The sequence below is a fragment of the Agelaius phoeniceus genome, chromosome 5 (genome assembly GCF_051311805.1).
Source record: "Agelaius phoeniceus isolate bAgePho1 chromosome 5, bAgePho1.hap1, whole genome shotgun sequence".
Taxonomy (NCBI): domain Eukaryota; kingdom Metazoa; phylum Chordata; class Aves; order Passeriformes; family Icteridae; genus Agelaius; species Agelaius phoeniceus.
Window position 1 is genome coordinate 9,168,762 of NC_135269.1, and position 18,086 is coordinate 9,186,847.

At 36.7% G+C, this 18,086-nt stretch overlaps 1 protein-coding gene across 2 annotated transcripts in view; it reads left to right on the plus strand.

Moving 5' to 3' along the window:
* The window catches only part of CCDC91 (coiled-coil domain containing 91), a 114,592-nt gene extending 98,838 nt beyond the window's left edge, over nucleotides 1-15,754 (plus strand). For both annotated transcript variants that reach the window (XM_054631728.2, XM_077178266.1), the window contains exon 13: nucleotides 14,549-15,754. In XM_054631728.2, the coding sequence (XP_054487703.2) occupies nucleotides 14,549-14,668 (120 nt within the window). In that variant the 3' untranslated portion in view covers nucleotides 14,669-15,754. The remainder of the gene's footprint in view (nucleotides 1-14,548) is intronic.
* The last annotated feature ends 2,332 nt before the right edge of the window (nucleotides 15,755-18,086 follow it).

Here is an 18,086-nt window from a genome sequence, read left to right on the forward strand (position 1 = left end):
TCAGAACTTTGATATGTGTTACTGTTTTGCAAGCGTGCTTGATTTCAAGAGTCAAGCACAGCTTTCTTCTGAAGGTTTATTATTTGAAGACAAGTGCAAGTGAGAGAGGTTACAAAAATCAGTTTCTTTTATGTTATTAATCTCAAATGAGTGATTTTTTTGCCTTTTTTTTTTTTTATAATACTTGCTATATTTTAATGTGCCTTAGAACAAAATAGGGTGTCATTACCATTCTTGTTGCTGAATGTTTGGCTTGGCATTTGATGCAAGGCCTCAATTGCAGGCTGACGTGCCAACAGCTGAAGCTGAAAACAAGACTGCGGTGGGCAAACTCAAGATTTAATTTCAGAAAGAGTGTTTATATTTTCCCTGGGGCCCCATTAATGGGAGTCCAAACCCTAAACGTTACCACCAACACATTTTAACAGACCAGTTTCCCAGTTTTTAAAGTGTGGTGTCACCTTGAGTATTTTTCTTTCAACTTTTCCCCTTTCTTCTGACTTTTAAAGAAAAGCAATGAAGTTGTATCATTTTGGGCTGAATTCAGTGTTGTGTTTGGGGAACATAAATTTCTGCGTAAAGCAACAAGTATTCAAAAATATCTAGTACTATCTTCTGTTTGTGCATCAGCTATTTTAATAACTCAGCTGCTGCAAGGTACCAGTGCAAAACTTTGTGTTACTGCAGAGCTCAGCCCCATCCCGTGTGTCCTAGGGGCCCCCACGGTGATGTCCTGAATCCACCTGATGTCAGGGCATCTGTGCCATGCCCAGGCTGAACTTGTGACCAACAGGTCAGTGCCAAGAGGGACTCCAGTGATGGGGTCACTGAGAGTTCCTCAGCTCAGTTTCCTGCTCCTTCAGCTGGGCCTGTTTTGTGGCTTTAATAGGATTAAAGAAATATTTACATTGATGTTTTAGGAGCATTTTCACGCTGCTCCTTTACCCAGCTCAAAGAGCAGTATAAATCCAAAGGATTAAGCCTGGGGTTTATGGGAAGTTGTAGTGTAAGATGAGTTTGGTGCACCTGGCTCTCCTTTTCTCCTCTGTGGATAAGGGTCCTGGAGCAGTGTGATGTATCTGCAGGGGATACAGAAGTGAGCCTGGCATTTCTTCCTCAACTTTTAGGTCTTTATAAGCTTTGAAATTATTGTTTCCAAATATTAAAAGGAAATTATAGTCTCCTGTGGAGGAATGTAGTATTTCTATTGATTGATATTAAAAGGAAATTGTAGTCTCCTGTGGAGGAATGCAGTATTTCTAATGATTGATCCGATCAGGCATTTTTCTTCAGAGGACATTTTGGCATTTTTCTGCCATTTTTCAATAGCAAAACATAATGCATTCAAGTAAATGTTTATTTTCCTGGAAATTATAGTGCTCTGGTTTTAACAAATGGAAAGGGGGAAAAAATACAATTCTATGTACAATTCTATGCCACTTAGTTTCATTTAAATACAAAGAAAATTGTTAAATAACCAAAATTATAATTTCCAAACTCTTTGAGTGATCATTTATGCTGAAGAAAGCAATTTAGTTGAAACTACATCATAGCCTATTGTAGGGTTTTCTGCAATTACTTCAGTGTAAAGTTGCCAGAGTTTGAAATTCTTTACTTAAGTTAAAACTGTTTCATATATCCTTTTGTGCCACAGTGTATTAATCTACAAAGGCTGAGATTATGCCTGTACTCTTTAGTCAGGCGAGATTCCAGCTGAAACTGAAATCAAGTGGTGTTATTACTGAGAAAATATTGTGCTATCAAAGCCAAAAAGGGAAAAAAATAACAGGATGAATTATAATGTTCAACAATGAGATGACTGGACACTCCACTCTTTCAAAGCTACTCTTGTGATTGAGATGTATTGTGTTTTTAATCCAATGTGTATCATCTTAATTACTGTAAGAGTAACTTTGGATTTGCTCTGCAAACACGTAATTATTCAGCTGGCTCTGTGGATACAGAGTATTCACAGGAATAAAGACTTGCAGTGTGCACTGTGCTAATGTCACCCAGATCTATCTGTCAGTGGAGAGTGGTGTGGTTTTCTCATCACCGGATGTTTGGGCATCACCTGAGGTCCGTGGAAAGGCAAGACCTGACATCCAGGATCTCTCTGTTCTGCAGGTACTTGATAAGAAGGCAGAGGAGGCTCCCAAATGCCTCTGTGGTCCATTAGGAAGGCTTTGTGTGACAGGAGAAAGCGAGGCATCCTTGCACACCTCTGGCCCCCTGCAAGTGAGGCTCTCCTGTGTTACTCCTGATCCATCCCTCAGTGTCAGAGTTTCATGGTGTACTTCTGGAAATGTGAGAATTGTAACCAGATCATCTGTTTGAAGATCGGCTGTTCTGTGTTCTGTATGACTTTCTCAAAATAGGTTTTGCTATTGAGTAGAGAAAAAACTTCAAAGTTCTTGATTAGGTGTGTGTGGGATTGACCATTTTTAGTGCAACTTGTGACTCTTGTCCAGGGGCATTTTCAAGAGACATTTTGATTAACCAAGAGTAGGTAATTTAAAGAAAAAAAAAAAAAAAGAACAAGAACAACAAACCCCAGAAAAATCTAGGCATCCATGTGTGCAAATGAACATGAATACCCTTATCTTGCCATCCTAGTGAGAAAGTTAGGTCAGCTGAATTTTGAAGCTTAAACATTTAATATTCTATTAGACTGAGTAAGTGAATGTTTTGAGGAGAAGGAGGAGGACTTTGGGGACGTTTTTGTCATTCCTATGAAAATAAAACCTTAATTATTTGCTGTCTATGTCTTTCAAATTCAGCCATATGCTTGTAACTGCATTTGTTTTTCACTGCCATTTCATGATTCAGAATTTAAGAGAATGTACAACTAGGTATTTTTGTAACATAACAGCAATTATAAATTTGATCTTTAAGTTGGTGTAATTTTCTTACATTGCTTTGTACTAGATGGAAAGTTTAATCATTTCAATATGATCACTTGGATTAATTAAAGCTAAGAATATCATCTGCAGTTTTATTTTCTTAGTCATAGGTCAACTTCTTGGCTTTTTCCAAGTCCCTGCTGTACCATTCTTTTAGCACCAAGGGGATCCTAAAGAGTCATGAAAGTTAATGATGGCCGTGCTCAGCAAAGGCTTTTTGGCATGCACCTGCAAGGCTGTCACACTGCAAAAGAGAAGAGGCAATTGTTCCACTCTGATTGATTTTATTATGAGTTCCCAGTGCAGAGATCAGAAGTTGGATCACTGTCTCTTCCATCGCTAGATTTTTGTGATACCATTTTAATTACACTGGAATTCAATTATCAATTGATGAATTGAGGCCCAAAGAGACAAAGACAGAAGACAGAAGCCCCCTTTCTCCATTGTTTCCATGACATGCAGGGGCAGTTTTGTGGTCTCTGTGTTTGTGTTGCAAAGATCCAGAAATCAGAGTCATTTTAACGAGGTGCTCTGTAGAATTTCTCTGTCCTTGTGTCAGGATAGGATAAGCCCAGAGTTCTTGCAGAACCACCACAAAGTCACATTACTTGGCAGATTGTCTTGGCTGTAGAGTTTTGAGGGCAAATTATTTTTTTCTCTTGTTCACTGCACAAGTAAAATGAGTAGATAACTTTGTGTATAAGGATGGTTTATTATGTTCTGAGCTGTGTTTTCCTACAGCTGAGGAATATTCGTAGTTCAGGGTTTGTTTGGGGTTTTTGTGCTGCTTCTCATTTACACCCAAGTCCTTTTATGTGGAGATACTTGAACCTCAATAGTTTTATCTGCTTACTCCTTTAGCTGGGGAATTATTTGCGACTTTTCGTAGTTGGTTATATGCAGGAAAATTCAGAGTATTTTTACCCCAAATTTTGCAGCTTCTTTGCTCTTTTTTTTTTTTTTCAGGTATGTTTTTTGCTGAACTCAGATCTTTAAAAAATAAATGGGCAAGTTGGCTTTACCATATGTGTTTTGATGAATCTTTTCTGTAATTATTTCCTGCAATTGGATTCCTACAGCAAAGCCAGTGGGATCAAAATTTGAGACTTAATTGAGTTGTCTATGAAGCTAGAGAAACGTGTAAAGAAATAAATTTTCTTACCTACAGCAATAGGAAGATTGGATAGATGAAGCAAAAGGATGTGGTTTCCTGTTTATTTTTTGCATTCAAATATTTACCTCTGTGTTAGAAATTCAGCAAGATGCTTCAATGACTTATAGTTAATATGTATGTGTGTTATTTTTCTGCTTTGGCTGCAGGCTACTGACTCATATAATTTGGTCAAGTATATTTTTCTCTCCCTTGCCCTTTCCCTCCACCCCAGCCTGCTAAGCAACAGCAGTTTCTTCTTTTTGTTTTGCCTTTTTTTTTTCTTTTTTTTTTTTTTTTTTTTTACACTAATGTGAAACATGGTATTGCTGATGTGAAAAACTGCTGTTCTCTTTGTGGTTGTACGTGAAAGAGGTTTTACAGCAACTTCTGTGAGCCAGAGAGAAGTTTGATAAGAGGATCCATGTTTATCCCTGAAAGAATTTTCTATCAAGGTCATTGACATAGAAATCAAGAAAGAAAGAAGGATAAATAAGAGAAATCTGCAGCTGTCTATTCCAATGAGCACTTTGTTGGTCTTTCCTGACCAATGAGTAAAGTGAAAACTTAGGAGTTCCGTAGGAATGTACCAAAAGCATGCATGCTATAATAAAACAGGGCTTGAAGCCTTCTGAAAATGGACTGTTGCTTTGTATTGTGACCTACAACAATTTTATGCTCTGGGTGTAATTTCTCAGCAAAGCCTTGCATCTGGAAAAGCAGCAGAACAGCCAGGCAGGTTCCCAAAGGAAACTGCTTTGGGCAATGCCCTCTATCCCTGCTCTTGAGGAGTCTCCACTGGCTGGCAGTTGCAGGAAGGATTTGGAGCAGCATGGAGCAGAAAACCTGCAGATTATCATGTCCTGCTGGTTATTTCTCCCTCCTCCTTTGGAATCCTCCTGCCTGTGGTGTTGTAAGTGATGACGTGCTGAGAGCCTGGGTACTCCATCTGAGTGTGTTTTGAAACAAGGAGGCCTTGCCTTTGATGACAGTGTTGCAGCTGCAACTTTATGAGCTGTTTTGCCAGCAGCTGCCCTGAATTTTGCTGCAGTAGCTTGGCTTCGAACTCCAAACTGAGTTTTCCAGTAAAATGTTACTGTCAGTAAAAAACATTGTGTTCAATCTTCTCAATACTGAAGAAGTCCAGTAGTAAATGCAGGCTCAAAAATTTCTCTCTGAATAGTAGGACATTATTTTGTATTCCCTGAACCTGAATGTATAATTGCTTATCCTAATGCATGTATATTGCCACAGATTTAATGCTAAATTTATCACAGATTTGCTTCAGGCTGTTTTTTCCCATTTCATTTCTTCATGTGAATCCATCTTCTGTAACTTACAATGGTAATTTTAGAAAGATATTTCATGTGATACCACCTTTGCCCATGACTTCTAGAATGTCCTGTTTCATCCTGTCACATCTTAAAGTTTCATTAAAATGAAAACCTGGCTGTTAAATCAAGTGTTCCTCGGAACCAAGAGGTGGGATTTTTCTCCTGCTGCTTCTATTTACCAAATTCCAGCATGTTGTTAGGGGACACTTTGCTTTAGAGGTTGTGGCAGATAGTGTCAAAATGTCACAGGAACCTTCAGATAACCATGATGCAACTGCAGTCTCCTTGATATCTAGGCAGATTAATTACAGTCTGACTCATTATGCTATTTTTAGCTTCAGCTTTCCATATAACAGTCTTTTCACCTCCCATCTCTGCCATGTGTGTTATCAACCACCTGTTACCCTTCTTAGAGGCAAAGAAGTTGTGCTCCTGCTGAGCCTTCTGTTCATGAAGAGATGTTTGGAAAGCACCCATGGCAATGGAGTAGCAGTTATACAACTGTGGTTTCACAGTCATGCACATTATTAGGGTATTTTTTTTCCCAATTTGTATGCACTGCAAACACTTGTGATGCAATGATTATTTCTATTTTACATACTTATTCACAGAAAATGCAAAATACATATTCACAGTAACAAAAATACTGTTCTTATTAATGCCCGTGTTTGCTGTTTGCTTTTCAGTTAGGCTTAATTAATCCAGTTCTGTAGATACCATCTGGGTACTGTAAGGCAATTCTGTGAGCATGACTCAACATGAGCCCATCAGATAACATTTTTTTATTTGGCTGGATAACAATAGCAATTTTTATGTGTAGGAAGATTGTTGCTGCTTTTAACCAAGAGCGGTTACTGTGGATTAATTTGGAACATGTTTGCATACTGACAAATGAAACAGATCTTTGATACCAGATCTATCACCCAGCCCTGCACTCAGGGCTTTTCAGGAAGCACAGTCTGATAGTCTTCAGGCATTTTCCTGGAAAGGTGGCAATTTGGGTTTATGAAGCTCCACAGAAGCCCTGTGTAATCTCTGCCAAGTCATTTGTAGCTGTATTAAATCAGGATGTGATAGTGCCCAAGACTGATTTGGTTACTCAAAACAGTTGGAGATTAGGAGAAAACTATTAAGGACTTCTACACTCTGTGAGCATTCAGGCTCTGACAAGCCTGGATAGAAATCAGTCCAAGTCACTTATAAATCTTTTATTTACGTGCTGTTGTAAGGTTCTAGTTCTCTTTTTTCATATCAGAGCAAGTGATGTGATGAATTAGGCCACATTGCGGTTAGTCTTCTGCTCATGCCTGCCTTGTCGAGACTGAAATCCATTGTGTTTCAGAAGCTGTGTAGGCATCTGCCAGGGCCAAATATTCACTATTTGTCAGTCAGAGATTTTGAAGACACTGTTTGCACGTGTTTCTGTATGTTTGCTTTAAGAATCTTGAACCTGTGACTTAAAACCACAACAATCAGATTGCTGGACCAATCAGCATTTATAGTAGCAATTATGGTAACTCCTTTTTTTACTGTATGGCAATAGTCTATAAATAAATTTTAGAGAAGAAGAAACCCCATGTTTGTAACCTGTTAAGTAGGTAGGTCACTACAGAGATGTTTCATGTGCTAATGCACATAAATATTCATTATTATTTTTGTGGGCTTAGAAAATGCGTATTTTTTCACCTTCTACAGAAGTCTGAGCAGATGCTGCAATGGTTTTTAGTTCTTTTTGCACTTGATCTAATTTCCTTGATTGAAAGCAAATTTCTTTCTTGTATTTATATGAAGAAAAGTTAGTATTTTCTTACATTCCTGGGTCCAGCTGGGAGACAGTGGAGATTCTGAGAGGTTTGACAGGCTGTTTTCCCACCACCTTCAGCAAACTAGGCAAATCTGTTTTAAAGATGTGTCCAACATATGGTATTATTTTAATGATCAAATTCCAAGCATAAAATCCTTAAGGTTTAGAAGTTGCAGCATTATTTATTTAAAGGGGGGAAAAAACCAAAACATTTTCACATGGCAATATAATTTATTAAACATCACTGTTTCCTAGAGGTTGTCTTGAACACTGATGACTTTCTAATGTGTTGGAGATACTGTATAAATTACAGCCACGAAGAACCTTGTTTTTATATACTTAGTAAGTGTTATCAATAGTAGAAATTCACAGGTGGACAGACAAAAATGTCCTGTCCTGGGATTAACTCTAAAATAAGCTCTGCTGCACATATGTACCATATGGATCTGTTTTCCTTCTCATCCATTATAGAAATGAGAGGAAGTAGTTCATTGTTTCCTCATCCAACTCTCAGATTTGCAGGTTCCTCAAGGTAATAATTTTTCTTTATGGTCTGTTTAATGTGCTAGGGAATTTTTTTAAAGCCTTCTGTTCAATCTGTGGGGAGAAGTTCATGTTAGTGCGCCGAGAAAGAGTTCTGAACCCATAGTTCTACTAGAAAATATTAGCATGTGGCTGAATTTCTGAATTTCCACAGAACCTTTCAGGATCGTGTCAGGCTCATTCACTGGAGTGGGTTAATTGTGGTGGGGAAAAAAAACCCAAGCAAAACCTGTCCATATATCATAAAAATTGTACAAAGCAAAGCCCTTGTCTTTGAATTTTCCTCGAAGAGGAGCATTGACCAATCAAGCAGTGAAAAGACACTGATGAGTGTTTAATTACACTGCAAGGATCTGTTGGACTGTGTTTGTTGGCCAATATCCAGTACAGTGGAATCTTAGCACTAAGGTGCAGTAGTGCTTTTCACCATCAATTGGGCCAGCAGGAGCCTGCAAAAGTTAAGGTTTTGATCATACATGAAAAGCCATTATTTTTCCAAAAATACTTTGTCTCTAAAAAATATTTAGAAAGTATCACATATTTAAAATGCAACCATTTATTCACTTAGAATTGAAGTTCAGACCATTGTTCAGAAAGACCATAACTGTAATTTATAGCTCAGACTGATGCCAAAATCAATTTAAAATAATTACCTATTGTTAGGTAATTATTGTTAGGTACAGATGTACAGGTAATTAGAAGAAACAGCAATACCTAAAGGCAAATTCAGTTGCAACATCAATGATTAACTCTAAGCAAGAAGTTGTGTTACATCTGGATTCCCTGCTCCAGGAGCAACCCAGGGTATTTTTACCTGTTGTTGTTTCCAAGCAAGTCCCTGCACACAGGAGGAAGTGCCACTGACAACATTTTTTAGTAAAATATTTATATACATGAACAAATCAAGCATCACTATAATTTCTGCCTTATACTTAAGTAATGTATAGTTCTGATCTCACTGATTTCAAAGGGAGTTAAATTTGTTTCTCTAGTCCTTAATAAGTAAGTATAGAAGTATTTAGAAAAGCAATCTGTCATCATCAGCACTTTTTACTGGTGTTCTGCCCTCCATGGACACATCTATCTAAGTGTTGATCAAACAGTGCTAAGTTAGAACTATAGAATAAAATGAAAAATTATTCCAGAGTCTTTTCAAATAAACATATGAACTGTTAGTTTAGTCTTATAATAATTTTCTTCCACAAAGATACTTAACTAAATTATAAAAAAATCATAGTCTGAAGTATGCCTGTCATCATTCTTCAATTTCTATTTTCTTTCTTTTAGAGAAAAAAATTTTAATTAGTAAATTTATATAATACAAAACCATACAGAATAATAGCAAATGGAAATCAGTTTGTTTGCAAACAGCAAAGAGACAAAGCTTTAGTATATTTATCAGCAGTAAAAATACATAGAGAAAATAAGACTAAATTAACTGGGGTAAACTACTTTACTGATTATTAAAACAAAGCTTCAATTGTTTTACCTCTGATGTCAAAATGTCCCCTTTCTATTGAACATTCATCAGAGAGGGGACAGAAAATATATAAAAATGCTTATACTGCAAGTCCTTTGGAAAATATGAAATGAATACCAGACTGATGTCTATGAATAATTACCTGTGGCTAATAAATATTTAACTTCAAAGAAATACCTTGGTGATGAATCCTCTTCAAGAGCCAACCAGCAGCTACTTGTAAACACTAATTAAATGAAAATCCTTATTATCAGTCCCTTGAATCCACCTTCAGAACCTATTCTCTTCACACATCCATATCTATGTTTTCACGTCTCCAAAACATTCATTTTGCATTTGAAATTTTTCCATCTTTGCATGAACAATATTTTCTTTGAGTAACAAGGATATTTTTGAGGATTTTAAGTCCCCCACTGCCCCTTCCTCCTGTATGGATGAACATAAGTGTAAATATCACTACTGGAATAGTTTATTTATTAACTTCTTTGCATTTTTCCTGGAAAAATAACAGGACTCAAAAACTTTTTTTTGATTTTATGATCTTAGGGAAATTGCTCTGCTTCATTACAATATAATGGCATAACTTTTTATTTATTTTGTGTGTGGTCAACTACAAAAACACCAGTAATAAAAGTACAATTAAAAGCTTTCTTCTTCAACATCTTTCCTCTTTTTTTTTAATGTTTGGTCATGGTATTTGTTGAATTTCATGATAAAAAGAAGATTGCAGTTTTTACTCATGTTAGTATCACAGAGCCAGTGTAGTGAGCTGCTGCTACTGAATACATTAATCCTCTAATTTTCATTTGAAGTATAGGTAAATTTTTCAATGTGTGTTTGAATAAATTCCTACAGCTGAAAATATATTTGATATTGGGAAGTTGTGTTATCTGAGAGATAATTTTGGAAAATACCCTTTTTTAAACAGTCATATTTATACAGACAGGAAAACTGAAGAGTCGTATTTGGTTTTCTTCACTTTTCTGGGTGAACTTCAGGCCATAGTGAGATTAATAATAAAATATACATTTACTGTAGTGAGATCAGGATTTCATCTCATATTTTTCAGTGTTCAACCTAAAGTTATATTTTCCATGTGCTATTTTGTTAATTACTAGAAAGGGAGAGTATTATTCTGACATACAGGAATTATTTATAGAGTTCTGACTGGGTTTCTCATCTAGTAATTTGAAGCATTTAAAAAAGTTGGTGAGTATTTAATAGAGGAAGCTAAGTATGAAAAACAAACCTATTTGCAAGTAGGGGAAGGGATGAAGGATGTGCATGCTCAGTTGTTTGTGTAAGAAGCTAATTTCTACTTTAGGCATTACACGTGTAGACTTTTTTCCTGTTTCACAGAGAATTTGAAAGGTAAGGTAAATTTAGGAAAATTTAGAGCTAAGAATAGTGGTTGACTGTGGTTTGCTTTGAGCTATGGGTGGCTGAAGTGATGCAGGGGAACTTCGAGGGATGGGTTGACTTTAAGTGAAATAGAGCAGGCTGGGGTAGAAGCGTTCTCCTGGTGGTAACACAGTACCTTTTCTTTTTTCTTTTTTTTTTTTTTTTTTCATTTCCCAAGTCCAATTCTTGCATCTGCTCAGGAGTTCTGCTGGGGTTTGTGCCTTCAGGTCATGCCTTGCATGGCCCCAAGGCACAGCATCCTGGCTGGCCTGTGGATGTGACTGAGGTGAGACCCACATCTGAGGGTATCCCATCCAGGCACCTTTGGCCAGAAGCAGTGTGGAAATGCACTTAGATCTGAAAAGTGGACTGAGGCTTTAAAGAGAGGGGAACAAACAGCACTGAGTGTGTTGGATGGTCCTGAAAGACTCTGGCCATTTTTGGTAAATGAAATGTCTGAAGGATAGTGGGAATGTGAGGAGTGGAATTCAAGATGGGTTTTTTTCCAAATCTCGCATCCACTTTCTCAGCAGGATCCATACTAGTGCCTAGAGAGACAACCTCTGCTTCTTAAGGAAAAAAAAATCTGTACAGAATTAAAATATACTGTTGGGTAACTTAAAATGATGAAGTTCTGGAACATTAAAGCTTTGAGCAAATTAAAGCTCCATCAACTAGACAGAGTCTAAATAATTTGAGAACTTTGAACTAATAGATTTCATAGAGTGAGAGAGAAATATTGACTAGCAATGACAACAGTGACAGTATGGTATAGGAAAATACCCTTTCTTGTCAGATCTGAACCAACTTGATGCATAGAATCAGAACAGTTGGGTAGGTTTGGTTGTGTGAATGCTCCAGCCCAAATATGTTATTTATACCAGTTACATTTGCATGAAAGTCACATTTGAATTTGCCAGATGTCTGTCTATGTTTGCTTAAATCATGAGGTCATTCCATGAAAGGAGCAGAAGCTAAAAATACTGAGAGAAGACTGTTTGGAAAAGTGAGATTTAAACTATCTTATAAATTTTCCCATTTTGTGGTATGTTATGCAAGCAGGAGCACAGCAATGTGGAGGTACTCTTTGAGAAAGCTGTGTCCATGGCTAACAGTTCATTCAACAATATATTACATAACAAAGCTGCATTTGTTTCTATTTCCCAGCCAAGCCAATTTTCCCATTAACAAGCATGTTCTCCTTCTGAACAGATTCAAATGTACCATTTTCAAAGACAGCATCATTACTTCTCTTTTTGTGTTATGTGAAGATCCCAAGTCTTTCTGGGTTGTTTTGTCTTTACTGTAGCATTGAAGATTTTTATATGCTCTGCTCAAGGCGATGAATATTCATAAACTGAGCAAACAAGGGGGAACTAAATTCTCAAGTTTTATGTTATTGCATTTACATAAATGTTTAACAAGCAATAAACTTTTCTTATGCACAAATGGAAACTGCCAACTAACCACTTGAGTTCAACAAAGGCTCCTCAAATGTGTACTTAATTCATTTGAGACTTTTAAAATCTTGCTCAAGCCTGAGGAAATTCTGGTTTTTTCATGCTGCAGCCAATCACTACACACATTAAACATTTACTTTAGTACTTGGTGAAATAAATTTAATCCTATACAGTTTGAGATTGCAGGTAAATCCTATACAGTTTGAGATTGCAGGTAAAGAAATTGAACAGCAGCATATCAGAACACACATCTGGTGAGCTACTCTGGTCCCTTTAAAGCAGAATTTGCAAGGAAAGGCTGCATGAAAAGAAAATGGAGAGTTTGGTCAAAGCTCAAGAAAGAATTGTCTAGGAGTATAATGATATAACATGCAATAAAAGGAAACCACCAAAATTCAGTTTCATGCTGAGCTTCTCTAATTGATATACCTGCCAGAAGCAAGAGAATCTGATGACATCATGTGAGAATTATATTAATTGGAGAAAGAGGTATCTCATGTTCTTTCTTAACGTGCAACAGATGATATTATGTGAACTGTGCTGTATCTGTCCATTCATTCCCCAAAGAAATTTGGATCACAAGCACAAAAAAAAAAATCTGCAAGCTTCCCCAAGCAAAATGTTTTGGTCCAGAAGATAAAAAGGAGGCAAGATACTTTTCAAATCAGAGAAAATGCACCAGCACATCAGACTGGGGGTTTTTTGTTCCATTGCTCCACACTCTTACAGATACAGCTTCTTTAGAGATTAGTTTGCTGTTTCTTCCATTTTCTTGTCAGTAGCAGCTGTTAGTTGAATATATGAAGAACAGACTTTTTTTACATTTATTTGAACTAGATCTGCTTTAAAATCTGCTGTAAATCAGTGGGCCAGGTTCTCATCAGGCTGTGTATGGAGCCCTCATGCCTGCTTTTGCAGAGAGATGCAGAATTTTGAGCAGCAGAAGTAGAAACACAGGCAGACTGGGTGGGATGGGGCTCTGAGCAGCCGATTCCAGTGGGAGGTGCCCCTGCCCATGACAGGGGCTTGGAACTGGATGATCTTTAGGGTCCTTTCCAACCCAAACCATCCTGTGATTCTATGCTTCTATTACTTAAGGAGAGTTTTATGATTGTGTGGTGTTTAGAAAATACGTGTGTTTTCTGCTGGTGACTGGATTTGATACATTCATCTCTGTTGAAAGAAATTGCCGAAATATTCTAACTACCCAGTTTTGCATAAATTAGAGGAACGTGTCGAGCAGAAAAGCACAGGGTCATAAAAATGTTTCCCTTTGTGTATTAAATCACAGCGCTGCAACTTTTTCCTGAGTGCATTCTCAAAGTGATGTGGGAAGCTGTCACTATCCTTGCCTTGCATTCTGTGTTGATGCTTTTTAAAAAAGGCTATCTGCTGTAAAACAAAATGGTCATTCAAGTGACTGTTAGAGCAATTAACTGGACTGCTGATTGATAAACAGATCAGTTTTTGTTGAAAGCTGTAATTAAAGCTGTGAGTCCAAAATATATGAGTCAGGATACATTTTTTGAAAAACTTTCCATTTTCCATTGCATATGAACCTGTGCAAAATAATCTGGCAGAAGTGCTGACTTCTTCAAAATTCCATTACTTCCCTTCCCTTGAGGGGCATAATTTTTATGCCACGTTAGCCTTGTACCACTACTTTTCAGTCTCACCCTGTGTTGTCATTATATGGGTATTTAGTTGAATTTGGGCCGATTAAAGGATCGTCAGATTGAAAACGTCTCTCAGTTGTGATAATATTTGTTAGATGTCTGAACTTCAACATTCAAATGGAAGGAATTTTGCAGTGCATTTTATTTATTAATTAATGTTTAAAAAATTCAAATGCTTTTCAGTAAACCATATTTTTGTCATTTATATGATAAACTCTGCCAAATCTTGCTATGGTGTTCTTATCTTTTTTGGTGGGGAAGATTGTCTATACAGCAAGGATATATTTTTATATATATATATAGTTCACATTGTTTGGCATTAGGGGATAAAATGTAGGAACAAGCAAAGTAAATAGCAAATATGTTGAAGTTTTCCTCTGGGAACTACTTTCATATGCTGCCATTTAAATTACAAGTAGGCTTTGAAACTTTGAATGTGCAGTCATATGTAGTGATCACTTTAAACCCAAAGCAGTGTTTCTATAAAAGCAACAGCTGTAATTTCCATGGGGATTTACCTAGTATGGCAGTTAGGCTGTTTAGCATTCTCAAATAGATTGTGTAGAATTTGACAGCTTTAAAGTTACTTTAGCCTTGTGTACATTTTATTGTGGAGAAAATAAAATACTCCATTGAAAAGTTGTTATTAAATTATGCACATTGAAATTACTTAGGTTCTTTAGTTGTTGAATTTTTGTTGTTTAATATGGTTGGTTTTTTGCTGACAAACCCTAGCATTTGCTTCCAGGTTTTCTTAAAGTTGATTGATCTTATTATTTTTTCTTTTATTTCAACAGCTTGATGAAGTTGTCCGTCAGAGAAATCTGCATAGTTTGGAACTTTTCCTTTCATGTGCACAGAAACAGTTAAATGTTTTATTAAAGGAAGAGCCAACCCCAGCAGAAAACAGAGACTGACATTCTCAGTGCTGATGATACAGTGTGATTTGTGAAGCTGCAAATCTCCATCTAGCAAATGATGAATATATTCCAATCTTTTTGGATTGTATCGTTGAGTCAAGATTGATCTGAAATTCTTGATAGAAATGTTTGTGGATCATGTTCTTCTATTTATTTATTTATTTTACTACTATTATCAGATAGCAAATATGAGAGGGAAAAAAATCCTTGGAAAGAAAATTGGTTTATTTAGGATTTGTTTTATTTAGCATTTTTCTTTCATTACATTTTCTAGTAGCCCGTGTCAAAATTTTCCGTGTTATGTCTGAAATTTTAACATTTCCCTGTTATGTCTGTTTTAAATTTGGCACCATGTGTTAATGTGATTCACCATTATTTTTGATATTTTAAGAAATGGAGACAAACATTTAGTTGATTATAGGTACAAATCCATCTCTATTTCCAAAATATCTACCCAAGTCCATTGCCTCAGGTGAACCTGATAGCTTATTATTTCTTACTGCTTTTGATGTAGAACAGAAGAATCAATACTGAAACATAAGAGTGTTGTCAGGCATTTTTTAAGTCATTTATAAACAAATCCAGCTCTAGGAACAGAAAAATTTAAAAACTAAACAGTACATCTGTTTAGGGTAGCATAAAACATCGCCATGACCAATGTATAGTATGTACTTTATTTCTGTTTTACAGAGCTAGTTCAATTCCAAAAGTCATTTTCTCATGAAATTACGATTAATGTGACTGACCTCAGTTTCAGGAAGAAGATGTATGTAATTATGTGGAGACTGATGCTGCACTGCCTCAGTGGAATTTCTGACAGAACAAGGAGTGCAGCCTGCTGACCTCACATGCCCTTTCTAAGTGCATCGGAGGAAGTAGAAAAATTCCCCACTGACATTACTGGACTTTGGGTCACTCACAGGTCTTTCTAGTCCTGCTGACAATAGATGGAATGGAATTTCTGTGCCTACACTCTATTGATTGTAGAACTGGGGCCTTAGCTGTAAAAGAGCTCTGAATGAAATAGAGGAAAATAAATGTTCATGCTTAGGTACATAAATAAACTAAGAATGATCTCTCTTACGCTGAGCTTATGGATATTTTTGAAGTGTGGTTCTTCTTATTTGGAGGTGTTTTGGGGTTTTTTGTTAAGCTGATTTTTTTTTCATCAGCACTATTCACAAATTGCTTTCTTACAATAATAAGGAACACCAAACGGTTGCACATATATTGACAATATGAAATATGTACTGCAGAGATTTAAGGTTTTTATTTAAGTTTTTTTCTGTTTCATTTTTGTAAGCAAACCCAAAGGTTTTGTCTTTTGTATACACAAAGGTTCACTGAAGAAGTAACCAGTGCTGGTTTTACTAGATGATGACCTTACCGTGCAAACGGATTAAAATCCAGTCTTCCATTTGATACTTGATTGACTGATCAGTTTGCATTTTTTCTGGCTGACAGGAAAATCCGGTAGTTAACAAGTTAACAAGTTAACAAGTTGCCTACTCATTTTCTGTTCCTAAACCAGTGAAATTTTTGTCTCTGTAACTGCACCAAAGATGACATAGATGTCCCCATGAGATTTTTTGAATGTTGAGGTACTATAAAAGGAAATTGATTGACCAGTGCTTTCTTCCAATGTGTGTTTATTTGTGGGAATGTGGTATGAGCAGATTCCTAAATGAACTTAATGTTTTTGTTCTAGGCCTGTACAGGAAAAAGTATTCCTTTTTTACTAAACACATCCAAGGGTTCCCCTTCAAAGCCAGGGCCTGTTTATCAGCCTTTTCCTAATTAGGAGAGATTTGTATTCTGACTTGCAACACTTTGTAAAAGCACTTTTTGAAGAAGCTTATGATTGGAGTCAGTAAGATTTCACTGGCAACTGTGGTGCATCTTTCCCATTAGATCATGTGTTATTTAATTTCAGCTCTTGAATGTGTTATTTAATTTCAGCTCTTGAATATTGTGATGGTCACACAGAACTGTATGTATTTTTTCCTTACCTCTGACAGTTTTAGTCCTTTTATCTTCCTCTCTATCCTGCAAGCAAAGTTACAGACTAGACCACAGATGTGCAAGACCAGACTGGGAGCTGAAATTACATTCAAAACTCCAAGTCTCAGAGAGCAAATTTACTCATACAGCAACACCAGACCTATTCAGTAGGTGAGCTTTGCAGCATACAATAACTTCCACCTTCTCCATACCTCATCCAAAGCTTTAAAGCTTAGGGATATTTTTCATTATTTCTATCTAACCATAAGAGAGTGCAGTTTGTGGAAATTTGGGAGAAGGGAATCAGAATCACAGAATTGCCTGGATTGGAAGAGGTCTTAAAGATCTTCGAGTTCCAACCCCCTGCCATGGGCAGGGACACCTTCCACTATCACAGGTTGCTCCAAGCCCTGTCCAACCTGGCCTTGGACACTTTCAGGGGTGGGGCAGCCACAGCTTCTCTGGGCAACCTGTGCCAGGGCCTCACCACCCTCACAGAAAGTAATTCTTTCCTAATATCCAATGTGAACCTGCTTTCTTTCAGTTTAAAGCCAGGAGCAAGTTTGCAAAATCCAATCTTTTTTTTTTTTTTTTTAATTCTTTCTTTATCCTACATACAGACTGGAGAATGACATAAAAGAGAAAATACCATGTTGTATGTCTGTGGGGTAGAACTTCATCTGCCTCTGAGGCCTGGTTGGCTGTAGTATTAAATATTGGCAAGACTGTACTGTGAGGAACAAGAAACCCTGGAACGAATCCTCAGAACCAAAATGCAAGAACTAGAACATCAACAAACCTCAAATAATAAACATTTTATCTTTATGGTCATATACTTGATATTAGAAATAAACAATAAATCTTGTTATATAAAGACGTGTTGGACAGCGTGTATTAGAAGTGACTTAAAAAGCAGGGCAACAGTAGATCCAGTGTTTAGAATGCTGTCTTTCCTTGGTGTTAGTCAGGGTCACTCTATTTTAACACTTTTATTCCATAGTCTAGAACTGAGCAGTTCTAGACTTTGTGATTTGTGTGATTTGTAGCCAGTAGTTTACACAGAGTTAATACTGAACATTGTGGCATCATACAGTCCAACACATTTGTGTTGTATTTCTGTGGATTTCTGTTGGCTCCTTATCTGCTTCCACTGCAGGATTCTAGATTGGCTCTGAGACCATGTGTGTGAAAGTCATGCACAAAAGGGAATAATGGGCAATGTTTTCGTATACTGTCAATACAGGAATATTTGAATTTTTGCCTTGCTGTAAGAATCTCATTGACAAATTACCCTTGAATTCCTTGAAGCATTGAATTCCTTCACTTCCATCATTAGGTGGCAGAACAAAGAAGAAGCAGTAATCATTCCAGAGGCTGAGATCACTTTAGTATTTTGAATTTTTTGCGAATCTTT